The sequence below is a fragment of the Atractosteus spatula genome, chromosome 6, assembly GCF_055471065.1.
Source record: "Atractosteus spatula isolate fAtrSpa1 chromosome 6, fAtrSpa1.hap1, whole genome shotgun sequence".
Classification (NCBI taxonomy): Eukaryota; Metazoa; Chordata; class Actinopteri; order Semionotiformes; family Lepisosteidae; genus Atractosteus; species Atractosteus spatula.
In genome coordinates, this window is record NC_142711.1 from 4718207 (window position 1) to 4744822 (window position 26616).

Below are 26616 nucleotides of genomic sequence, written 5' to 3' on the forward strand. Positions count from 1 at the left end.
AGAGTTAAAAAAAACATTTGGATTAAAATATACAAACTGTGTTTATGAAGAATAGTTGACTCAATAGTTTTGCCCTTCAGATTGAAAGATGCTCAGATGTTGTGGGGAGAGGGCTTTTAACTTCCCCAGTGAAACTTCTCATGGCTTCTTACCGGCTTTTCACAGTCTGTTTTCAGTCTGTTGGGACCGTTATTTACACACCCTCTGTTTAAACTCAAGCAAGAATGTTTGCAGAGAAGATACAGACTTATTTAATAAAATAGGGGCAAGTGCAGCCTCCCTTTGTGGAGCTATATCCTGCAACACAATCTTTCATCTAGGTGCATATAACGTCAATATTTATGTAAAACTGTATGGGGTACACTGAATATCTACTGTATGGTCTCCCCTGATCTATGTGCTTCCATCTGTCCAGCCCACAGAAGAAAAGTGCACATTAGTGCTAATAAGTAAAAGACACAATCAGTATGAAAGTACATGAAAGCAGTTTTAGACTGTTGTTGGTAAAAAAATCTTTTCATAAGGAGCCTCTTCTGGCTCAGTTTTTACCATTTTGTACAGTGTTTATAGTTTGTTTTTTAAAGCCTGCATGTAAAACCCTGTACTTGTCCCCATGAAATGTTTTTTAGCAGTGGCGTTCTATGGTTCATTTTAGAAAATGACAATTCATTGGTTTAAAAAATAAAACAACACAGACTGATGACATTTGATCGGTTCTATGATGTTCTACAAATCACTTTCTGCTAGAATAACTGTTTCAGAAACTGTATACCTATAGTGTATACTGTAGTTATAACTGCAGTTATTCTATGTTTATAGTGTTATAGTTATTTACTCCAGCATTTTAAGTTGCCCTTTGTGTTTGAAGGTTTTTGAAAACATCTTTAAAACTTTCAACATTCAGTTGAATAGGGTTTCTTTTTTTTCAAAAGTAAAATGAACATCTGTTACAAATATACACAGTACTTACATTACATGAAGGATGCACAAGTTCAGAATTAATCTTATCTTCTCCTGACATCACAGTATACAGTGCTACTGTCTCCATAAATATAATAGCTTGTTGGAAATAATTCTTCCAGAGAAAACCAAAGATTCATCCCAGATCAGACTAAACTACTTATCAGTGGTTTAGTACTTATGATTGAATTTATTGATGTGAAGTAAAGTACTTTAAGTAGTTGTGTGATCTTTTACAATTTGGTTGAGGGTATTGTATGCAAAATAAATGTCACATCCTTTTGATTATCTGATTTTCCCTTTTGGTTTCTAAGGAGATGAAGTAAAATGGTAGAGATGTCCATAAGATTTACACAACACACATTAATTAAAGTCTGCCAATGGAATTTACAGTTTCTGGGACAATCAAATCACCAAAACACATTCAGATTGTACCGAGTTCAGACAATGTCTTTCTTAGGTATCTTTACAGTAGGTTATAGTTACACCTTAAATATCCTTTCATCATTGCTAAATGAATTGTTGATAATTAATTAGTCCAACACTTTACTAAAAGAGGTTGTTCCTGAATGGGTTTAACAAAAATATTGAGTTAATATGAAAGACGTTTTTTTTTTTTAAATGTGGTTTCTACTTTTGGACCCATTGTGATTGATACCGCTTCTACTATACTCGGTATCGGTGTTTCTCTGTAGAGCTATTACTTCACTCATCCCTCGTTAAAAAACGAGCACTATGCATTTGAGTAGTCGCTCAAACAAACGAAGCATATTCCTACCTATTACTGCCAGACAAGTGAATTTCCGGCGCAAACACAAACTCACGGCATGTGGCTCCTTCTTCCGATTTTATTTTTCCCTCCTGTCGTTTGTCATCGTCTTAACCATCTTAACAGGAATTTGTATGGGTATTACACTAGTCATGGTGCAGAATAATACTTTGATTGAATAATTTGTAAAAATAATATTGATTCATGGTTTCAACGTTCTATGCAATGAAATGATCAATTTTAATTATGAGCACCATGAATGCACAGGGTCAGTATCACCAGACCACTTGATGCTCTTACTTTTACAGTAATGGGTTTTGTTCTGTCTTTGACTGCACAAGCTTTATTAAATATCATATTGAAATTGTTTAGTAAGAAAGTTTGCTTAGTTCTCGCAAAAAAATATTGTTCATGTGTGCTATAGTGATATTGCAAATTTCATTTGTCAATGTAACTTCTAAACACAAACAAATGTGCCCCAGTGAGATACAGTAGTGATTAGTTTGTAGTATTTGCACAGTTCACATTGGTTTCTAATCTGTAAACTGGTCTTACATATAAATCCGTTCACAGTCCTATTTTTTTGTTTCAGCATTTTCAGTTTTTTTTGCAGGAATGTAAAAACTGCATTTTAAGAAATGTATTTTTTGAAATCCTTTTGGAAATTTCACATATCCAGGTGAATGCCAGGCTGACTTAAGATACTACACATTTGACCAGTGTTGCATTACTTGTTTGCTTAACATCTTCCACCTTAGTAAATGGATTCATGTTTAAATATTTTTTTGTATAGTTTTAAATTGTTTTCCCCATTTAAAAAAAAACAATACCACAGATTAAAGAAAATTATAGTGGTTTGAGCTGTTATCAGCTTTGTGATTCTGTATTTTTCTGTATAATGTGTCAAACTTGGGCATTCAGGCCTCTTAAAGATTTTCTTCACCTTTGTACCTCTGTTACCATCAAATAAAACATTGGTGTCATTTAATGCTTTATTTCACCAGATAGGTCAATGGAAAACAACATATATACTGGACAAAAGAGAATTTAGGGCCATGCCTGTGAATATTTCAGCCACTGTAGGTTCACTCACGGGTAGTTTGCTACAATGCTTGATAAGAAGCTTCTCAATTGGTGTTTCAGTTTGTCTGAGGTATCAGATGCCCGCTTACTCATGCTTGCTCGAGGTAGTCAGTTTTATACTTGATACATTGATCTCAGGAATGTTTCTAACTGCATCTGACTGGGTTTCATAGGGGTTCTTCAGTGACTTATCTGTGACTGTCTGCTTGCACTCCCTTGGGACAAGCAGAAATTAGTATTCTTTCTACTATGTAATTAGAGTAATTGCCTTTTCTGGTGGGTTTTAACCTTTAGCCCTTTTTTATCTTTGGAGACTTCTCAGCACATTTCAACATTAGGCTGTATAGTCAGATCTGGATATGTTTTCGGTGGTGAAGAATAGTTTCTTTTTATGCTAGAAACAAATTTCGTAAATTTGAATTGAAGTTTAATTCATCCAGTTTATAATGCTATTTTTAATTTTGTTTTGTAATTAGCATGTTTCGTTTTTTAAAATGAAGTTGAGTCTTTATGCACATATTATATTATTATATTAAATACATTTATATTTTCTGTATAAGTTAAATTATTCATGTCTGATCAGAGTTGATCAGGGTTACTATCAACAGTGGTGGCTGTTATGATGTGATGTGCTTGAAATGGTTGTGGCTCATAGTGGTGATAGGGGTGGATTGGAATGGTGAAAGGATTTTGACTGTATTGCGCTAGATATTTTTCAATCATACACTTTGCTTACAAGTCCATGTTCCTGTCTTAAGTGCTTTTTATTTTTCACCCAGCGTGGAGTCCTTCCAGGAATGTTGGGGCAGACAGTAAGACTGTCAGCTTGTTTTCACGATGCTTTTAAAAGCATCTGCAACAGGACACTGCCTCCTTTGTCAGCTTTCCAAGACCTGCTTATTTCACCCATTTCAAATAAGTCCAAACACTTTTAAATCCAGCCTTCAAAGATACGCCCCCCAGAGCAACAGTTAAAACAAGAGGGTTAAAACAAATTGAAAAGCACTGGGTTTGTGCTGATTAGTTCCCCCTCAGGCTTTCCTTTTGGCCAATCGGATTGCGCAGGAGAAGCCTTCAGATGTGGGGAATGTTTCCTGTGCTGTCGAAGGCGGCTCCGTGGTGGGGTGTACAGTAGGTGTCTTTGAAGCACAAAGTTACTGATGCATCATCCGGGCCTTCACACACAAAATGTACTTTGCAAATTTGCCTTTATTACAAGTTACATGAATATAAACAGGAATAAACGGAAGTCTGGGACACGTTTAACATTAGACGTGGACCACAAGAAACGGGCATGCTTCAGTGCGACAAGACCGTCTTGGTCAGCCTCACAAAGGCAGCCTCTGTGATCTGCATCCCTCCTCCAGTCGACACCAAGAAACTAAGAAGTGGGCACTGGAGGTCTCGCAGGTTGAAAAAATGACTGCGGGCTGTGGCTTTTCTCTCCCCACGCACAGTATCACTACTAAGGTTATGGAATTGGCGATTTCAGGCTGTGATTCTGGTTGTTCTTTTTCCTTGCTTTTCTTCTCCATGCTTATTCTCACCTTAATATGTTTCTCACTTTAACTGTATCGGCTTGGGGGTGAAAGTAGATATTACTTCCAATAATAGATAGTAGACCTCTGCATACCCTGTCATTTCCCATATACTGTATCTGCTGTCCTTCTGTCTGAGACGGTCTAGTCAGATAATTGCATTATCTGTCATACAGAAATCACAGCAAGGTTTAGGACCTAACCTCTGGTTACATAAATATTTTTTGTTCGAACTGGAAGATTATGTGCAAGTCAAATTGTACGCGAGGAAACCAAGCTGTGTGTGTACAGCTGCAGCTCACGTATGTCCTTTTCAATTTTGTCCTCAGGTCTCTTTCCTGCTATTCTGAATCTGGCCAGCAATGCGGAGATCTCCACCAACGCCACCTGTGGGGAGACGGAGCCTGAGATGTTCTGCAAGCTGGTGGAACACGTGCCGGGCAGAAAAATCCGCAACCCTCAGTGTCGGATCTGCGACAGCAACAGTACAAACCCACGAGGTAACGTCTTAGACCAAAGAGCGCTTCGGTGCTTCTCTTTGAATGGAAAACTGGTTTTGGAAATGGCTCTGAAGACGCACAGGCCTATCCCAAGATTGCTGCTTATGCCTAGATTCCTTTGGAATTCTGAGCTCCGCTTTAAGAGACTGAATGGTGCTGCTTCGGCTGCTAAAAGGCTCATCTGAAAATGTGATCCCAGCAGGATTAGATCATGGACTGGACTGATACAATCTGTGCTACACACTTTAAAACTTGTAGTAGATAAAGGTCATAAGATATCCGTAAGCAAAAAGCCTATTGAGGCACAAGTGCATAAGGCTGGGCATGGTGTTTAGCTGACTATAATTTGCTGCTCTATTTCTTTTTGATTAAATGCAGAACGACATCCCATCACAAATGCAATTGACGGCACCAATCACTGGTGGCAGAGTCCCAGCATCAAAAACGGCAGACAGTACCACTGGGTGACAATAACACTGGATTTACGGCAGGTTGGTCAATGACGTCATCATTCACTTACTCTTACAGCTCTTGGACTTCATGCGTTTCACAGGAAAGACAGGGGGATCATTTTAATTTGAGCGACTCTCACTGAATTATAAAAATGGTGAAATCCTATTTTGGACTGAAATATACATTTTAGGATTTACATGGGTTTTTTGAAACAAGTAAATAAGTTGATTTAGATTTCCTATTATGCCTTCCTAATGTTAGATTTTAAATTTACACAGCTATAAAAATATTTGACTAACTTTTTTCATGCAATTTTAGCTTCATGACCGGTGAAATGTAGTGGGAGTCACAATTCTGAGTTTCTGTCACTCGTTTGCTTACATCGGAGGAGTAGGGCCAAACCAGAGTAAGTTCGACTGGGGAGTCGGCATGCAGCTCAGACACACCTCGAAAGGCTCAGACTGTTTTTCTTCTTTCTGCTTTTCAGAGTGGAATTAATCCTGTTCCAAAACAAAAAATACTGCATCAGCATCTTGATGCTTTCTAAATAAAAGTACCTCATTTGTATAAACTGCATTATATCCTAAATTAAAAGTATGGTTTACATTTCATATAAATTTAAGGCACTTCTGTGATGATTTAAATAATTTCGGATGATAGTTTTGGCTAGAATTGGAAAGGGCTAACATTTCCTTGAACCGTCTTTTTCTCAGTCTGCAGTCAAAACTCAATTATTTTAATATATGTAAAACTTATACTGTTGATTGGGGAAAATATATATATTTTACTGGGAAGCATGAGTTCACATATGTATAGGCATTCTTATTCAAAGAAGTTCTGATCATTCTCCAGTGCATTAAGTAAATGGAAACCAGGGCTAACTGCCAGCAGCCATATCACCCTGCAACTCACAGCTGGCAGCCCACTGGAGCTCAGCAGGTGTGAGCCTGGTCAGTACCTGGATAAGAGACTCCTGGGGAGACTAAGGTTGCTGCTGGGAAAAGTGTTAGTGGGGGCGCTCACCATGCTCTCTGTGTGGGTCCTAATGCCCCAGTATAGTGACGGGGACACTATTCTGTAAACAGGCGCCGTCCTGATGAGACGTAAAACCGAGATCCTGACTGTCTATGCTCATTAAAAATCCCAGGGCGTTTCTCGAAAAAAGTAGGGGTGTTACCCCAGCATCTTGGCCAAAATTTCCCCCTGGCCTTTACCAATCATGGCCTCCTAATAATCCCCCTCTCTGAACTGGCTTCATCACTCTGCTCTCCTCCCCACTGATTGCTGGTGTGTGTTGAGTGTACTGGTGCACTCTGGCTGCTGTCACACCATCCAGGGGTGAACGCCCCCTGATGGCCCCATTAAGACCTCTTCCAGCAGCAACCTTAGCTTTCCCAGGAGTCTCCCCTCCAGGTACTGACCAGGCTCACACCTGCTAAGCTTCAGTGGGTTGCCAGTTACATCTCTCTTAGAAACAATAATGAGCACCTGATTCATTTAACCTGATTCATTTATCCTTGTGTCAGAAACACATAAAGTGCTCAATGTTTTTAAGGATGAATGTTTTTGAAAACAGTGTGTTGTATTTATCATTTAATCTGCAAGGTTGTGATCTTTGTGTGTGTGATGATGGAGGCAGCTGGTTCTACACACTGGGGTCTGAAGATGTCTTGCTTGCAGAAGCTTAATGTTCCTGTGAGGTTATACAGAATGACTGAAAAAGGTGGATTCTAAACATCAGGAATTCTTTCTTCAAAGGGAAAAGTTGTTGATTGTAGTAGTATCAGTGTTTTTTATTTACATTCAGTTAGTAGTAAATGTTGATATCTTCAGCGTACCAATGATTATCAATTTGGACATTCAGATTGTATTACTGTACACTGATTTATTCACCTATTGCACCGTAGGTTCAGATGTTGATGTACATGAGATGAAGTACTGATAAGAAACTGTGCCAGCATTTTCCTTACATAGCTTGCTAATTATATTTGAGGGGAGATACAGTACTTTCTGCTCCACTTTTCACAGAATGAGCGAGGCAGCCCTTATACAAGGATCACATCACAAGCTAGGCTGCCTGTAGGTTTCCAGGTGCTCATTTTTAATTTTGCCTCTGGGCTATGTCTGTCTACAGCCGTGTATCATTTTTCTTTCATGCCGCTTTTAAAACGTTCCCTATTTTTAAGGGTTTTCTATACACCTTTTATAAGACATTCTTAAAAGTGTATCCCTGCGATTTCTTCTTTAAGAGCTGCTGTTTATTTCTAATGTTGATGAATCTGTTTACACTAAAGAGCATCAATAACACCCTGCAGTTTGCCAGCTTTATCCGAGTTCTCATGTTGCGTGATTTATGAGGCGTCTCTACATATGCTAGGCAGAAATGCCTTTCTGTGCCATGATCATTGTATCTTTCAATCCTTTAAACGTGACTCCTTAAAAACAGTAAGAGAAGACTAAGAAAGAAATTGTATGGCATGTCTCTAATAAGCCCCATGGTCAATTAAATAAGACTTTGATGTGTGCTAGACCCACTAGTCAAAGTAGCATGAAACAGTCTGTGAATTGTTTTCCATATCACTGTCATGATAAGATAGTGGTCTGAATTGGGAGGCCTGTTAAAATGGATTAGTGAAGGAATCTTACCTGTGTGCTATGGCTTGGAACACATACCGCAAGTGTAAAAATGTGTGAATTGTTTTTCCTCTAGTGCAATTTTATATACGTCATCTTCTTTGGGGTGGTAGGCACATTAGGGAGTGCGGTACTTCTATATGTGATGAACTCAATTTAAAAAGCAAAGCCAAAATATCAGGTTTTAGGACACTACTGCAACAACCAGTGCTGTTTAATAGTGTAAATATTTGAGAGGACAACAGTAACATGCCCCTGACTAGCTGAGATCCACACAATGATGTGGTGATAAAAGGCACAGGTGAGAGAGAATTAGGGGCTCCTAGAAACAACAAAGAGAGAAGAAAATCACCATTCTTAGGGAAATCAAATCACAGACTTCTGGACTGAGAATTGAGCCTGAAACCTGGAAGAGGCAGACGACTGGAGACCAAAGGCAGTCAGTCTGTTCAGAGAGAGGAGCACACTAAGCAGTTGTGACAGCATAGAAAACCACTGTGGACTATAGGTTTTAAAATACAATATGTGCTGCCACTGTGAACCCATATCTAGCCTGTATCCTCGAGAGCATTCTAATGTCTGTACAGACAGTTATCACTCATCTTGATCACATTAGAAGGCTGCGCATGGAGACAGACTTGTTACCATGGGTGGCAGTGAGTAACTTCTTTGTTTCTTCCTGATGGGGGAAGGGTGTTAACGACTTGAATTCTTTAGGTTTTGTAAGCCTGAAAGTATAGACAGTCCAGTATAGAGCATGTTCAGTCTTGCGCAAATCAGATTCATGTCGATATCTAAGAAGATTCTGTAATAAATTGGAAATCTGCAAAAATGTAGAGAACTTATTACCAATTTAATAGGCATAGTAAACATTTTCCTTATATGAAGAGGAATAAAAGTTTTAACAACTTGTTTTAAACCAAGAGTGTGCAATTATGTTATGAATATTTTTCTCTTTACAGTAATTATTTTTGAAACTGGCATAACTGTAATTGTAAACTATAATTCATTTTAGGTAGACAATTGTGCTGAAATATAAATGTGATGTAAATAAGATTTTTTTCATTGGCCATATTGCTAATGAGCATCCATGATTTAGGAACCATCTTTTCACAAAAAATATTAAAAGAAATGAAAGAACAATATCTCCATGGCTTTTTTTCTTTCTACTGTTGTTATTACCAGAAATATTCCTTTGCTTTTTAATAGAAAGCCAATAGAAAATTTTAACTATTTTAAATATAAATGTCATAAAGGACATTTATTACAATAAGTGCCATTATCATTTTTAATACAGCTAATTAAAGTTAATAAAATGTTTGGTTTAATAGGATAAACACTTCCTCTTCTTCACAGAACTTTAACTTAGCTTGAACTTACTTTTTATTTCCGTTTATTTGAAGTGCATAGTTAAAAATATTTAAAATTAAAGTAATCTAATAATTAAATTAATGCGATGCTATCTATACATATTAGTAACCACCAAAGATGGTGTGGGAAAACAGTTTGGAAGAGTTTACCCCTGGCACTGTTGTCCCAGAAAAGTACTGATTGCCTTAGGACAACACTGATGACCTGTGACAAGATGTTTGGACAGGACCTTGTCTGTTTATCCTGCGCACATTGTATTTGATCAGCTTGTAGGGAGACAGGAAGGTGGTAGCACACGGCACTGTGCTGTTTTGTTTGAGTGGTGATTGCACAAACAGCCCAACCAGGGGAGAGCAGCATGTGTTCTTCACCACAGGGCCCAACTGTTCTTTAGCCTGCCCTCCTCTCCGGCTTCCTTTTGTCTTTTCACATTCCCCTGCCCTTCCCCCTTTCATGCCTCATGCCTGTCCTGCTGCTGCCCAGGTGAAGCCAGCACGTCTGCACCAGGCCTTTATGTCTCAGCATCATAGGATGCCCTTGGTGATAAGATGAGATCACTTTAATGGCCATCTACAATTTCTGGCATTAGGAATTTGTCTTTTCACATTCCCCAGCTTGCTCTCCATGAGACACACAGACAGGGAGAGAGAAGCTGGGGGTCAGAGCGCAGGGTCGGCCATTTATACAGCGCCCCTGGAACAGTTGGGGTTAAGGGCCTTGCTCAGGGGCCCAATGGAGTAGGATTATTCTGCCGGCCGCGGGATACAAACCGGCAGCCTTCCAGCCACAGGCGCAGATCCTCAGGCACAGAGCCACCGCACCACCGATGTAGTTGGGTTCTCATCCAGCACGCTTCCAGTGTAGTTCAGCACCTAGTGAATCTGCAGTAAACTCAGAACATACGCTATGCTTTATCCCATGAGAATCTCAGCCCCTTTGTTGACTAGTGTACAGCGTAGGATCGTAAGTATTGGTACAGTGTTCTACATTCCCTCTGTAATTCATGTGTTGACTAGTGTTTCAGCAACCTCTGAGGAACATAACACTCTTTTGTGATACTAAACAATTTATAGACACTGGTGGTGGTGGAATTCAGAAAATGCTTCTGTGTAACAGTGGACTTCAATCCAGCCACCACTTATTTAATTTTAATGCTTCCCTAATGATTGGTGGTTGTTTGAATTGTGCCTTGTCTTAAAGAGCAGATATTAACCAGTTCACAAGAATTAACATGTAATACATCATCACAAACATCCTAGTTGACTGCTTTATTTCAAATAAACAGGACAAACATTGTCATTCCATTGTAATTCCTGACCATTACATTTGTACTGTAAATGTGGGTTTCATGTTTCTCATCATTATCTGGATGTTTAAAATTATATTTTAATATACTATATTGTCTTGAGATTTTACTGATGTGTGATAGAAAAACTGGTACTGGCATTTTAAGTAGAGATTAGATTGATTTGTTCATGGTTTGAATAGTATTGTTTTTTGGAGCAATGAAATATAGGGCTCAAGTCTTATGATTTCATAAAAACATCAGGGGCTAAGTGTTTGGTATATGGCTTGAATATGTGGCTATAATGTAGAATTTTCCAGGAGGAAATGCCCTCTGCACCAGCAAAAAGATTTCCCCATCTGCATGAAAATGATATGTATACTTGGAGGGTGCTTAGGGGAAATAGGTTGGCATTTGAGAGACAGAAGTGTACTATAAAAAATGTAGTAGCACAGGGACTGGTAAAACTTTTCATACTACAAGTTTATACACAGGAGAAATGACAACTCAGGTGTGGTGGCACATCAGTTGTAGATGAAGTGGGTCCCCCTGCAGTACAGTATCCTTTATAAATATTCACCCCCTGCATAGATTTCCCCTTTTGTTGCTGTACAAACATGTAATCATGGCACTTTCAAGTAGGACTTTATATTTCAAATCTGCCCAACTTCTACTGTTGTTTTACTGTTGTTAACTGTGTTGGTAGAAGGTAAATGAGATTAAGATTCTTATTTGCGTTAGCATTCATAATTTAGCAGGAACAATACTTTGCTATGGCAACACTAATTCAGTTCAGGTGCGTATAATTAGTTTGAAATTAAAGAAAATAGTGGAATCTCTGTGGGTAAACATCTTATTTTTAGAGTAATCCATCTGTCTCTGTTCATTTTCTCAGATATTTAATTTGGAGCTACATTTCACACAGTGATACAAATCAAACATGAAGGCCAAGGAGCTTTTGAAACAATTAATAGGAAAAGTGATTAAAAAGCAAAGATTACAAGGAACTCTTGTTGATCATCGTTAAGAAATGGAATATGCATCCTACAACCAAGACATTGCCCAGATCTGGCAAATGAAGCAAACTTTCTTCGCAGTTTACAGTTTTTGGTGCTAGTTGTCAGAATCTGTCCTTGTTTTAATGATATAAAGAGTATTACAGTATGGAATCATCTGGTGTAATAGTCTTCATGTGCAACAAAAAGACTCCTGATGACATGATCTAAGATAGTGGAACTGAGCACTTTAATATCCCAGATGGGAAATTTGCTTTGCATGCAGGTAAAAGACATTGCACATAATGCAATACATTTCACACAACATGAACCTGTTAACAAGTAATAGGCATGTAGAATGAGAAGCCAACATATATATATATAAAAAGTCACGGCATAGGTGGCTGTGACAGCATGCGTAGGCTCCAAAGGAACAGGTAAAGGTTTATTCCATGCTGAAAGGAAAAGAGAAGAGACAACATTTTGGCTGTGGAGCCTTCTTCAGGTGTGTCAAAAGTAAAGTCAAATATACTGTCAATTGTCCAAATTGAGGAGGTTAATTGCTGTGGGAATAAAAGATGACTTTGTTCTATTGTTCTTGAATCTAGGCGGCCTAAATCGGCACCCGGATGGAAGGGGGTCAAATTCACTGTGCAAGGGGTGATCATGACAGTCAGTGATTATATTGACAAAGTGTCAGTGATTATATTGACAAAGTGAAGTGGTAATATTGAATTAATAATAATAATAATAATAATAATTCCTTACACTTTTATATAGTGCTTTTCTGGACACTCCACTCAAAGCACTTTACAGGTAATGGGGAATCCCCTCCACCACCACCAATATGCAGCCTCAGCTGGATGATGCCACGGCAGTCAGACTGTTTCAGTAGGCTAATCACACACCAGCTCTCAGTGGAGAGGAGAATAGAGTTATGAAGCCAATTCATAGAGGGGGATTATTAGGAGGCCATGATTAGTAAAGGCCAGGGGGAAATTAGGCCAGGACACCAGGGATACACTCCTACTCTTTTTAATGACCACAGAGAGTCAAGACCTTGGTTTAACCTTATTTGGAGGACAGCTCCTTTTTACAGTATTGTGCCCCGTCACTATACTGGAACTTTAGGACCCACACAGACCGCAGGGTGAGCGCCGCCTATTGGCCCCACTAACACCTCTTCCAGCAGCAACCTCAGTTTTTCCCAGGAGGTCTCCTCATCCAGGTACTGACCAGGCTCACAAAGAATTTTGCCGGGAAGAATTGGCAAATATACACCACATCATTGTGTAAAACATATATAAATCACTCCAAAAAGATTTATAGCAGTGATTTCTGTTACAGGTGCTTCTAGCATGTACTGAGCTAGGGGGATGAATATGCGATTAGTACATTTCAATTGGCTTCAAAGGCTTATCTCACATTGAATCTTTTTCAGACAGAACAGTCTTTTGATTCATGATTATAGTTTTGAATTAAAAGGTTCCTTTAAAAGATTGTGTAATTACTCAACATGTGACTCTCTTTGTACAGGGTGAATACTACCCTCAGTCCCCTCTACTGAGTGTCCACTAATATATAATATTCATGTGAAGCAATCATTCATTTAAAAGGATTGCTATTGTAATCTTCTCCGAGTGGTGGAGCAGTTTAAAAAACTAGCATGGCAGGTGTATTTGAATGGGAAATAGTCACGCGTGCCTTTAAAATTGCTGCGGTACTCCCAGAGGCATGGCTGCTCCTAGAATGATGTCTGAAGAGGCTGTGGTTCCTTTGTCCCACAGCTGGAATGAAATCCAGCTCATTTTGGCAAACCAGCTTGTTTACAGGAGGGCCGATCCCAAGACCTTATTTTGCAGTCTTTCAGGAGCCATAAACAAAATAATCAATTAAAACTACAGGTTTTGTTTTTGTTTATTTTCAAAGTACTTGCCACAATGTGAGAGAGTGATCTGGAGTTGACATTACCGAGCCACAGTTGAAGATATTGTGGGTTTTTGGTCAGAAAAAAGCATATTAGTAGTATCCATACATGTAAATATTTGGCTTTCATTCTAAAACATTATTTAGGAGCTAGATCACAAATACCAATATCACAATTTAATGATTAAAGTATCAGGCATGATTAAATATTCACTGGGCACAGAACACTGAAAAAAAGATATATAAACTTTTCTTTTCCTGTTTCTTTAAGCAAGTCTAAGGAATTCAGATGCAGGAGGAGTTTCAGTAAAGCTATTTTTAAATTGCTACAGTACATTGAAAATGTTTTGTCAGATATGTACCTGGGACCTTCCTTGACTGAAGGTCAGTCATACAAAATAAATCACAAAGTCAGCTGTTATTGATTGTGATTGTGAAGGACACACTGTATTTCCTTGGTCCAGAGCCTGAAGATATGCGCATTTTAGGTATTTAAGAAAAGTTACTATATTGCATGTTGCATGCTTGCTTGCTTTCTTTCTGAGAGTTGAAAGATAGTAAAATTCTTGGTAGTTCACGTCCAATGCATCTTTGCCAAATGTCAGCCATCTCTTGCTTCCTAACAGAACAAAATCATAAAATCTGATTTACATATCAAAGTTTTCATTCAAGTTAGAATCGGTCTTAGGGAATTTCAGTAATGCATTCCTTTCTGATCAGAGTATTGCAAACTGATTTATACTTCTGTTTGTGTCTTCTCACTGCTTAACAGGCCACAGATTTACGCTTCTGTGGCTGAATCCGGTAATACTGTACCTCTTTGTCTAACATTAAGGAAAGTCCCCTATTTTTTTTTGCCCCATTCATAATCCTGATAACAAAACATAGAATTAATTAGGAAAGTACTGCATGAAAAGAGAAAAATTATTAAAAACTGACCAGCAAGAGACAAATGCTAGAAAAAAGAGTTTGCACATGTTTGCAATCTTTATCTGAGCATATTGCTCACTTTACTGCCGACAGCATAATATCTTCTAACATAATCTCATTATAGCTGAGAAAGTAAGGAAGGTACGATTGCTCACTGTTAGGATGGGAGACTTCCAGGGAAAACCAGGTGGCTGGCGAAAGTAATGTTGGTGCGGCATCAGGCAGTGGTCAACCCTCTGAAATATAATTCCCTAACCAGCGTCACAGCATGATAACGGGGGCGGTGTGTTGACTACTAATGGGTCTAAAGGTGTTAATGCTGATATTAAGGGTAATTTTCCACTTTGGGCTTGCACAGTCTGGCCTGTGTAGATTAACCCCCTAATTTAATTAATTTAAATTCAAACGATCTTATTTAAATTTCTGGGCTAGTGGTTATATAGCATTGAGTGGGAAAGTACAGGCTGAGGGAACTGACACTTGTTGGTCTTGAATGGAGAAGACCCCAAAGGGCCATGATTCTTGTCTTCAGAGTCCTCAAAGGCAGTGTCAAGGAGAACCTAAAAACGTCAGCTTCCTGACAATCGGGGGAAATGCAAAGCAATGGACAGAAGTAAAAATTAAGAGGGTGGCACTTCTTTACTCACGGGTTTGTGTAAGTGTGGAATAAGATACTCAGCCGTGATGTTGAGGTTTAAGAGATTTAAGATCACTTTATTGGCCCTATACAATTTCTTGTCTTAGGAATTTGTCTTTTCGCATACCCCAGCTTGCTCTCCATGAGACACACAGACAGGGAGAGAAGCTGGGGGTCAGAGCACAGGGTCAGCCATTGTACAGTGCCCCTGGAGCAGTTGGGGTTAGGGGCCTTGCTCAGGGGCCCAACAGACTAGCATTCCTAGCCGCGAATCAAACCGGCAACCTTCCAGCCACAGACGCAGATCCACCCATTAGTTGAAACTAATCCTCTCAAGAATCCTCCAAGAAACGTCTGAATGAAACTCTGAAATTGTTAGCTACCAGCAAACCTAATAAACTAGGTTGGCCAAATGTCTTCCGCTCATTAGTTGCAGTTAATACCAGTGGACAATTTAAATGTACTTTGAGGATAAACATCATATTATTAAACACATTCTCTACTATTCAGGAATAATATAGCCAAAAGGGCTATGGATGTTTTTTGATAATTTTCCAGCATTACTGATCCAGGAAAATAAAAAGTATGCAACAAATGCAACATTTTAAAAGTGAAAGTTTGTAAACTTGAGTATAATTAGGAATGTTCAAAATCAAAGTCATTCTTTTACATCTAGGAGAAGAATATGTGTTTTTCTTGTCCCTGTATGTGTACAGTAGTGATGAAATGACATGTACAAACCAGGGTCCTAGCCAGCTAGATGACACATGTCACAAGCATGGCCTTGTCAGTCAAAAGGGAAGTTTTCAGGCTCCTCAGCTATTTCTCTGACTGTAAAAACTGTCATGACTTCAGAGATATCTGGAGATAGGAGACACATCAAGAGGTTGTGTGGAAGATTCATAATTACATTGTGTTGAAGTGAATGCATCCACATAAATGAAATGAATAATTACTTTCAGTGTTTGATTAGTGTTAGATCAGTGTTAGCTTTTAAGACATATAGGGTTTTATTTTTCTTTTAGTGTATAAAAAGATTAGTGATATTTTGGGTGTTTTTCTCATCATGGTGGCTGAACTAAAAGCACATGATAAAAGAGTGGATTTGTTTTGACTGCTTGTTGAAACAGGATTTAAAATTAGCTGCATCAGCTGGGGGTTTTTAATGTGAAGATAATGGCACCGCAGCCCTTGAAAAGCCCCTATGTAATCAGAAGTAAGTGTCTATAGCCCAGCCGGCTGTATAATGGGCAGAGAGGTAGTTCAGCAGACTGTGGCAAACACAGGGTGAACAACGTGGTCAGACAATAGATGATTCACACGGTCGTTTGTACCCGAGCTGTAAAGTGGAATAACTGCCAGTTTGCACAGTTTCATTTCGCCGTACAGATTCGGCTTTTTTGAGTGGGCTGAGAGTGTATACACTAGAACGTAACTTATGAGTGCAGTTACCCGTGGGTTACCAGTGATATGCTATTGAATGTGCTCGGCTCAAGATCCGCAATGCAAACACCTCCCTTGATATAATTTGTTGCAAATTATTTGTTGCAAATTATATCAGCCACAATGTGAAATAAAACAGTTGAATGCATATTATATCGAGGTTCTGTATAGATATTTCCTATGCCCTATAAACTGAAAAAACCCATTTTGGTGACCTGCTAGACTGAACACTCTGTAGATTCACAACGTTGGTTCTGTGTTTTTTTAAGGTCTTCCAAGTGGCCTATATCATCATCAAGGCAGCCAACTCCCCGCGCCCCGGAAACTGGATCCTGGAGCGCTCTCTGGACGGGGTGGAGTTCCAGCCCTGGCAGTACTACGCCATCAGCGACACGGAGTGCTTGACGCGGTACAACGTCACTCCTCGGATTGGGCCCCCGACGTACAAAAGAGACGACGAAGTCATCTGCACCTCGTACTACTCCCGACTGGTCCCGCTGGAGCACGGAGAGGTATGGGGCGGTGCCAGCAGTCTGTTTCTAAGGATATAAGTCACACTGCATGCAGTTATCTGTGCTGCACTGAGGACGCTGAAGGCCGCAGATCATGAGCAGATCGCATAAATAAATGCAGGCACGTTCAGTTTGGTCTGCAGGTAGTTCCACACAGTGTATGAATGATTCCCCCCCTGGCCTGTCTGTTTGCAGTCCCATGTGGCTTATGACACTTCTGTGCCCCTTTTCTTGCTCTGATAGGTCATCACCTCATGTCTAGTTCATGTTGTTACTTTCTGATGCTATCTGCTTTTCATATTCCACATTTGTATAACACCCATGGATATGAAACATGGAACATGGATAAACTACAGTAGCACCACTTAGTGAATATTATTTGCCTGTTAAGCTCCCTCTTAGTGGTACTGTATGTACTTGTGTTCCCGTTATTCATCATATTTATTGTAGAGATTCAGGGAGTCACAGCTCAGTTCAGTGAAGGTCTGGGATGAGTTTTAATTTGTGGTGAAAAAGCACATTTCCAGAGGACCCTGAAGAAGACACAAGGTGTATCCCCCACAGTGCCTTATAGTCTGAGCACAGCTATGGTCATGCTGTGTTATTACTATAGATTTGTGTTTCTGAGTGACCACTACCTACGTATTGGAACAGTAGAAATACTTCCACACATGGCAAAGTAGCTATTTCTGATAACGTTATTTGTCTCCACCTTTTAAGTTATTTCTGACATGTCACGTACAACAGGTTTTTTTTTAAAAGCAGTCAAGCCAGGTCAGAGGAATGACCTCAAGCCAGGGTCTGGAAGTTTATTACACACTATATGACTTGTCCTCCATATTCCATATTCCATATTTCGTTGTAACACTTGCAGTGTGTTCAGAAAAAAAGTATTGATACGTCGGTTTCCAATGTTATTGTGAGGCTGCTACAGTAAGTCTGACTAAAAAACAACGCCAAATCCATTACCTGAAAAAAAGCATTTGCTTTCTATAAACCCAATGTAAGACTGTCTTCACTTACTGCAATTTTTCTTACTTATATTTACTCGAGAGAGAACTCTTGATGTGGTCCTGTTTCACACAGCTAGAGTCATAAACCCTGGCATTCTTATATTTAAGCAAGATAGGCTTTTTGTAAAAGATGTGTCCTAACAGATGAGATTACAAGAACTCTGTAGCTGAAGTGATGTTCCACATAAATATGATGTTATTAAAGAAATGCTATTAGGGATTCAACAAAAACAATGAACATTTAAGGTGACCAAGAAAATTTTACAGATTTTTTGGCATCTCAAAAAGAGAACAATTCTGTTAGAACCTGGACATGTGGCAACTCAGTAACCAAGATACTGTTGTTCAATAGCGTCAGTTGTTCACAACGTTTGAGATGTTTTGCTTCGTAGATTTGTGAAGCAATAAGGGGTTACAGTGCAATGTTTACATGTCACTGGCTTCCACAAAACAGGTGATTATCTGTTTTTAATTTTTTAGTCTTAAGCGCTTGCCATTTTTAAAGAGTAGTCAGTGAAACGTAAGACTTATGGAGAAACCTTTGTTGAATATCATTACATTTTACTCACAGTATTGCTATTAATTCGGCACATATCTCCTGCTGATGGGAGGAAGGCTAATGAAAGGCTTGACCTCCTTTTTATTGTAAGACCTTCATGTTGTAGAGACCTTAATACCTCTATAAAGCGCAAAGCCCTTCTAGAGAAAACTCTTGATGTGATCCTGTTTCACACAGCTAGAGTCATAAACCCTGGCATTCGTTCAAGGCTGAAGTAGTCACCTGAGAGTCAGACAATGTACAATTCTTCAAATGCATGCTTCCTGACCATTCACAGTGCCAACTGGATTTTAGAGAGGCTGAAACATTGAAATATGTGATAAAAGCAGTGGTTTGTCAATTACAGAAAAAAAAACACTCCCAGTAATGAGGGGCTACAGACAAGCCTCTTATGGAGAGCCCATCGTAGAAGGAATAAAATTAAATAAAATAAAATTTTCCTTTACATTTGTCATTTAGTGATGTAGTCTTAGCTTGTGTAATTTCAATTTCAAACATGCTTTGTATTATTCTTCCTTTTTAATGTTCCTTTTTCTCTTCTCCTTTAGCTGCTGCATATCTTTAAATTCGGATTTGGGGGAAATCAGATTTTTCTAGCAAGGGCAATAAAACATTTGCTAAGCTGCCCGAAAACAGCCATGTGACTTTTTTATGTGTTTGCTGTGAAAATTGGTTTGTCTCAAGCTTTTGCCTGTGTGGCTTTGCGCAGATCCACACCTCCCTGATCAATGGCAGGCCGGGTGCTGATGAGCTCACCCCTGCCCTGCTGCAGTTCACCTCCTCTCGGTACATCCGCCTCCGGCTGCAGCGGATCCGGACTCTCAACGCCGACCTCATGACACTCAGCTACAGGGACCCCAAAGACGTCGATCCCATAGTCACCCGTCGGGTATGGGGAACTCCTCTTGCAGTACTGGCAAGAAAACTAGTTACTAAGGAGGCAGCTTGTGTTTTCTTTGAGTTTCCATTTGACTTTGCTCACATTTAAGTTTTTAATAAAAGATAAAATAAAGAGACAATTGATCCAGATAGTCTGTTGGAGCTCAATAAACTTTTAATATTGCTAGGTGCGCTGTGTATATATTAAAATGGGTCACACTCATCTCCCAGTTGACTCTGAAAACTCTGTTTTCTTTTTTTGCCACCTAGGTTTGCCAGTTTCTTCTTATGTCGGTGCCCTTGTAATAGTTAAAACTTCCAAACAAACAGTAGCGTTCTCTGTGACTTTGAAAAAGAAGAAAGCAAAAATGCACGCTTATTTTCTGTCATGATACTTTTTTTAATTGTTCAATGTATAGGAGAGTGTAAAGGTTTAGGAGAAAATATACCAATAACTTAACATTAAAAGCTGGACATAGAACTGTGGTACTGGGAAATCTTAATTGCACTATCTTTCATATTGTAGAACACTGTGTATAAAGAATGAGCTTTCTTTCAGTATTTTCTGAATGTAATGCCTTTATGTTTGCGTTCAACATTGCTGTATCAACATAAAACAAGAGTGAATATTGGATTTGTATTCCATAATCCTGTCTTTTTCCCCACAGTATTATTACTCCATCAAGGACATATCTGTGGGAGGGATGTGCATCTGTTATGGCCATGCTCAAAGCTGCCCCTGGGATGAAGTGTCCAAGGTTGTGTAAAGACATAAATCCTGAAGACTTTTTTAATGGAAATTGTAGCTGTAGAAGCTGCAGAGAGTGTTTAGTTCCAGTTAGCCGTATACTTTTTGGATGACATTGCCAGAATGTTGCAGTTTATCAAAAAATGACGCCTCATGTGAGACCGATAGCGAGAACAGCTGTAATCTCAAGAGCGCGTCAGCTGCAACTTGACACTCAATGCCTGCAGCTCGTAACCCACTGGTGTCCTTAACACCTGATGAAGAGTTAACGTTGGGATCTGTTGCTTGTTTCTTCTCTCATAGTCCTACCGACAGTGACTGGTTTTAAAGTATTGCTGAGAGTTACTGAAATGTCCGCATTTCAGCACAGCATTGTTTAAACTATGTGCCCATGTTTCTCAAGAACGTGGATACAGAGCCTAAGTACTGTCGAGCAACGGAGCAGATAAATATTTCCAACAAAACATCTACTGTTCTCCTTTGTTAATGTAGAAGCTCCAGTGTGTATGTGAGCACAATGCGTGTGGGGAGAGCTGTAATGAATGTTGCCCTGGCTACCATCAGAAACCCTGGCAACCTGGAACCCTGTCTGATGGCAACACTTGTGAAAGTAAGCAAAATTTGCTAAAACAGAAACTCAATGAATAAATGTGTTGCTCAGTAAGCTCTGTTTTCACTACTCTGTTTTTCCTGCAGGGCACTTTTTATTGCCTTGTGCTGCGAAAGATGTTTTGAAGTATTTTTTTTTATTTTTAGCCCTTTTTCGCAAACTTGAAAAGCTTTTCTCTCACTGCCTTTCAAGCTCGTCTCTTTCAGTATTTTTCTTCAGCTTCATGGTTAGTGCATGTTAGTGCGCAAAATATTTGTCTCCCAAGCTTATCAGCCACCAATGATGGGAAGGATTTTTGTTTTGTTTTTTTCATTTAATTTACCTTTTCTCCAATTTCAAACTGGCTCTCCTGGAACTCCAAGTAGCTGATCAGTTCCAGAAACATGCCTGGTATACTGGCACAGACAAGGCAATTGGTATGAGATGGACTCTGGCTTGTTGTTGGGTGAATAGTGTGAAACTATTGTAGAGTAATCCACGATGGCGGCTCGAGTACTTCTTTATTCTGTAATGTCTTTTGACAAAAGGTGGTACATTTCCAGATTTTGCCGGCAAAATTGAAGACTGTTCTAGTGTAACAAATAGTAGTGCTGAAAATGATCAAAACGACATTCAAGTCTTCCAAATCCAGTTCTCAACAAATTTGGTTGGCATAATCATGGGGAAAAGTAATTTAATCACAGTATGTAAACCTTTTCTTCTTCCGTGATTATAATACTCTTATCAATATCTTAATGTCATACTTATGATTACTTCCACAAATCTTGGCTCCTTTCTGATGGTGTTAATTAAATTGAACATGCCTTCAGGAAACTGAAGATACAGTATTTCTCTCTGGATCAACATTTTTGGAAGAGAGCACTCTTACTCTACACAGAAAATACTTTTTATATGTACAGATCCTGTTTTGTTAAATGTGACTTATAGCAGTGTAAAGTTCATTTGATTGCAGTAACACAACAGTGCAATACTGCCAGTTTGGGTTTGTAAGTTTTTGTTAGTGCCCTTGGCAATAGACATACTCCTCACTAATTTATATTGCAAGTACAATTGACACACGTGAGGGTTCGTGTTACTGGAGACAATTCTTATGCCTTGTTCCTTTATTATTTTGTAGATCCCTAACTGCCTGTAGCTTTGCTACAGTATTTCATAAATGTAACGTTCGTTAGCACATCACAGTTTTCATATTAGTGAAAACACAAATTGTTCTTATATGTTATTCTTTCTTTCTTTGCTACAAACATCCACTTTGTACAGCAGCAGCCTTTCTGCTACATTGCTTTAGCGGTGTTTGCACTTTTTGTACAGTGTATTTCGTGCAAACAGAAAGTGCTTAGCAGCCTTGAAAAATGTCTCGAGGTCTAGTTATAACTTGGATCTAGAACATAATAAATGCTGCTGAGGTTGTAAAGAAGTGGAACAAAACAGACATTTGAGTTGTAATTGTATATTTTGAGCAGAAGCAGTCACATTCTCATTTGTGCTGTATGGATTTAAATTCATTTGTGGTATTTCTCTCTAGAATGCAACTGTCATAACAAGACTGAAAATTGTTACTACAACCAGACAGTGGCAGACACCAAGAAGAGCCTGAATGTTCACGGCCAGTTTGTTGGGGGAGGAGTCTGTGTAAACTGCACTCAAAATACAGCTGGCATTAACTGCGAGACGTGCATCGATGGCTACTTCAGACCTCAGGAGGCAAGTCTTCCTCTCTGTTCTGACGTGCGAATTTCATAGCTGCTACCTGCTATTGCTTCGTCTTTATCTGGAGGTCTTTTTTTCTAACTACCGTAGGTGTCTGTTGACTTAGTTTGCAAGAAATTGAAAATCAAGTCATTCATTTGGAAGGAAATAACTCATATCAGTGAAGTTTAAAATAGTGTAAAATGTAATTGTTCTGCATCTTCCTAGAATACCTTTGCTTTTAACAACCTCGGCTGTTTTCTGTAGTTTCTTATTTTTAGTATTTCTAGCACCGAGAGGTTAGGTTTTACTAAATGTCTTTTCTTGTAATTCCTTTCCATGATTAGGTCTCACCATATGCAGAGAACCCTTGCATTGAATGTGGGTGTGATCCATATGGCTCTGTGCATCTTAACTGTGTTAAGGATGAAAATCAGGCTGATCTCCAGAATGGTAATTTGGATCTTTATGTTCATTTATCATTTTCATTTTGGTAATGTGTGGAGTGACCTCACATTCATCTTCACCGTCAACAGTTTTCATTCGCCTGTCCCTGTCTTCAGTTCTGGACATGTGACACCTGAAAACCTCTTTAATTTCATTTGCAGATTCCAGTGCTATACATTTCAATGCTTGTTTGTGTCGATTTTAGTTTCTGAATCATTCTTGTATTTAGAGTCAAGGTTTTACATCTCGGACACAGCAAACACAGGGACCTCAAATTTGTCAAAGAATTTCTTCTTGAGATACAGTTTCTAGTTTTCCCTTCATGATAATAAATGTAAACACTGTGCCTTTAATCCTCTCACTGTATTTTAACTTCACTTTGTGGCAATTGCTATATAAGGTATTTTTCTCTTAGGTTTACATGCTGGGCAGTGTTACTGTAAAGAGGGATACGCTGGTGATAAATGCGACCGCTGTGCATTTGGCTTCAAGGGCTTTCCCTACTGCATCCGGTGTAATTGCAGTCTGGTGGGCAGCATTAATAAAGATCCGTGTGCTGAAGAATGTATATGCAAAGTAAGTGAAGATCATTTTCTGTCCCTGGCCTTTGTTTCTGGCTTTGTTTATTATGGTACCGCAGATCTGGAGAGCTGGATGGTAACACTGATTTTCCACAAGCATTTCCCTGACAATGCAACTGATATTTTGTGTCTAAGATTACAAGCACAAAGCTCCTTTTATACTGTACCAACACTTATTATACAGGAAATCAGTAACCTGTTTTGCTTCAGGACAATATTTTTGGGGTTTTGTTTACATGTTTTTAGTGTGCCAGCGATATATAAGGAGAGAGACATCCGATAGCTTTGTAAAACTATGAAATAAAGTTCATTTCATGACAAGTACTTTTCCGTTTGTTTTGGTTTGCAACTGACTGGCCTTCGCTCTTTGCAGGAAAATGTGATGGGTGCAAATTGCGACCTTTGTAAACGGGGCTATTATAACCTTCAAGAGAGCAACCCAGAGGGCTGCACTGAGTGCTTCTGTTTTGGAGTGTCAGATGTGTGTGACAGTATCTCCTGGCCCATAGATCAGGTAAGACTTTGTAAACCACAGAGTCTCAATAACTGTATCAGCTGATGTTGCTTTAGATACCTACCATGATCCAACCATGATCCAAAAGTGGGTAGAAACGTATACTTCACGAATGATATGGCAGACAGTTTCAAGATACTTTTCTTAAAACCACCAGCAGCTCATTTGTAAGCGGATATCACTTGTTGTTTTCTTTTTTTGTATTGTCAGGTGGTAAACACCGATGGGTGGCTGCGGTCTGTTGTTGAAAGTGACAGTCTCGCCAGAGCCCCATTCTACATTAATGGACTTCCTGTCACTGTTAACAACACAGCAGAAGGCAGGACACTGCAATTCCTCTATTCCTGGTCAGCACCCGAGAGATTCCTGGGAAACAAGGTAGCCTTTTCTTTTAGTTAGATATAAGAAATGCTCTTCTTGGCTTCTCAAATGCTTTCCTTGATTTCTGTGTCCAGTGAAGGTTTATTAGGGAAGCTGACTCTATCAGTGTTTAATTTTTATGATGTCCTAAGATTTAATAGAATGTTTTAAAAAAGACCCACATTATTGTTAAGCCTTTTCACTTATTGGAATCCTGTTGCCAAAAGGCATTAAGCAAATTGCAGCATAATGTCTCTGTGAGCTGTTATTCTTGATAAGGAACTGCAAGTATTAATGCAGGCAAAATTGATTTGAACAGGCTTGCAGAAGTTAGTTAATGTTCTCCCTCAAGGATTTTTTTTTACTTCTCAATTTCCACTCTTTTTTTTTGGCAAGTTAATGGATCATGCCCTGTGATTAAACTCTTCCAGAACTGAAATATGAAGCCGGGCAATAATTTGGTTGTACTCTTTGTAACAAAATTGAATCTGTATACACATTAGTCCCTGGAGTGATTAATTGAATTACAATTTGTAATCCGCAGTGAAAGATGGGAGGGGGGAGAGACCTATAAAGGAGGTTTTAGAATGGTCCATGATTTATTTTCACAGTGTAACGGGAGCCGGTCCTGACTCCCGTGTAGTTGCGTAGTTTAGACTGGAAAAGGGGCTACGGGTGAATCCCAGTTAGGAGAGGAAAGGAAGGGATGGCGAACAGGGGGAGGTGCCGACAGGGAATCCATGTGCAAGGGGGAAGAGCAGACGAACAAGTCCAGAAAACAGTCCAATGTAGAACATCCGCAGTGCAAAATCCAAAACCAGGGGATCCATCCAAGACAGAATGATTAAAAACGGGAACAGGGACATGGAACAAGGAGATTAAAAATGGAGTGACGAAGCCAGGCGCTCCGAGCCCAGGACTCAGCTGGGTCAGGACGCCGATCGGAAGCCTGTGCCTTCAAGCCGCGGACGTAGGGCGATTTGATGCTAGGCGGGCCTCCGGGCGTCCGTCTTCTAATGCAGAGCCCTGAGCTTCCGGAGCACCAGGTTTCAATAATACGGTGAATCCAGGGGCGGGTGAACGTGATACTGAAACTGAAACACAAAAGGGTCGGAGCGCCCTCTAGAGGAGGGGTGACGATCGTGACACATTACTTCATCCGTTTTCAACAACCTCTTAGTCCAATACAGGGTCACAGTGAGCAGGAGCCTCACCCGGCAGACAGTGGGCTCAGGGCGGGATTTACCCTGGACAGGATGCCAGGGCACTCACAAAAAATACATACTGTACTTGAACACATAAGGTGGGCAGTGTAGAGAGTGCCACTTAATCCTACACATTGCGTCTTTGGGGTGTGAGAGGAAACCGGAGTTCAAAAACAGGCAGAGGTTATACTTTTGGTTGCTGAAGATCAAACAGCATGATTAGATATAATCAACTACAATTTGCAGTCACAGAATTGTCATGCAACTTGCAGTTTCTGGATCACAGAGCTCAGCCTCCGAGTGTCTTTGACCATTCAGCCACCTCGCTGAGGAGGCCTTACTAAAGGAACAGGACAATAAACACCCATTACCCAAATTCATTTCAGCTCTCTTCATTCGCAGAATACAGTTCATCAATATTTTGTCATTTCAACATTTCTACAACGTTTCAACATTTCTCCTTTTTATTTTGACTTTGCATTTTATTTGGCTGGTACTTTCATTTGTACCTATTTATACAGCTGTGTGTTTTACCGATGAAAGTTGATTGTGGTACTTTGCTTAAGGGCACAACAGGAGCATCTCTGACCACTTCTCCACACTGAATAAAAGACTACATTAGATGCCTAAAATAAAGGGATGTCAAATTCAACAGTGTAGGATTCAGATACATCCTGCCTTGTTCTTCCAGACGGTTGCTTTTGTAACAGTTCCTTTCTTTCCTTTCCATGTGCAGCTGACCTCTTACGGAGGGTACTTGAGCTTCACGGTGTCTTTTGATCCCGCTGAAGAGTCTTGGGATCCTTATATGATCTCTCTTTATGATGTCATTATTGAGGTACGTCCCCCTTATCTTAAAGCACTGTACGAAAGACGGCTAAAAGCGGTCGCAAACGGATTCTTTCGAATCATTACTAGCAATGAAGAAAGGCGTAGCCACGGCCACTGTTTAATCAAGCGCTGTCATCTCTCATC

At 39.5% G+C, this 26616-nt stretch overlaps 1 protein-coding gene across 1 annotated transcript in view; it reads left to right on the forward strand.

Annotated features, from left to right (window-relative positions):
• Positions 1–4106: 4106 nt before the first annotated feature.
• lama1 (laminin, alpha 1) overlaps positions 4107–26616 on the forward strand; it is a 65067-nt gene continuing 42557 nt past the window's right edge. Inside the window, exons 1-13 of the mRNA XM_088919048.1 lie at positions 4107–4200; positions 4680–4850; positions 5229–5341; positions 16794–17036; positions 19318–19497; positions 20156–20245; positions 20728–20845; positions 22371–22549; positions 22882–22987; positions 23397–23557; positions 23936–24076; positions 24287–24454; positions 26378–26479. Coding sequence (XP_088775174.1) covers positions 4107–4200; positions 4680–4850; positions 5229–5341; positions 16794–17036; positions 19318–19497; positions 20156–20245; positions 20728–20845; positions 22371–22549; positions 22882–22987; positions 23397–23557; positions 23936–24076; positions 24287–24454; positions 26378–26479 — 1866 coding nt within the window. The remainder of the gene's footprint in view (positions 4201–4679; positions 4851–5228; positions 5342–16793; positions 17037–19317; positions 19498–20155; positions 20246–20727; positions 20846–22370; positions 22550–22881; positions 22988–23396; positions 23558–23935; positions 24077–24286; positions 24455–26377; positions 26480–26616) is intronic.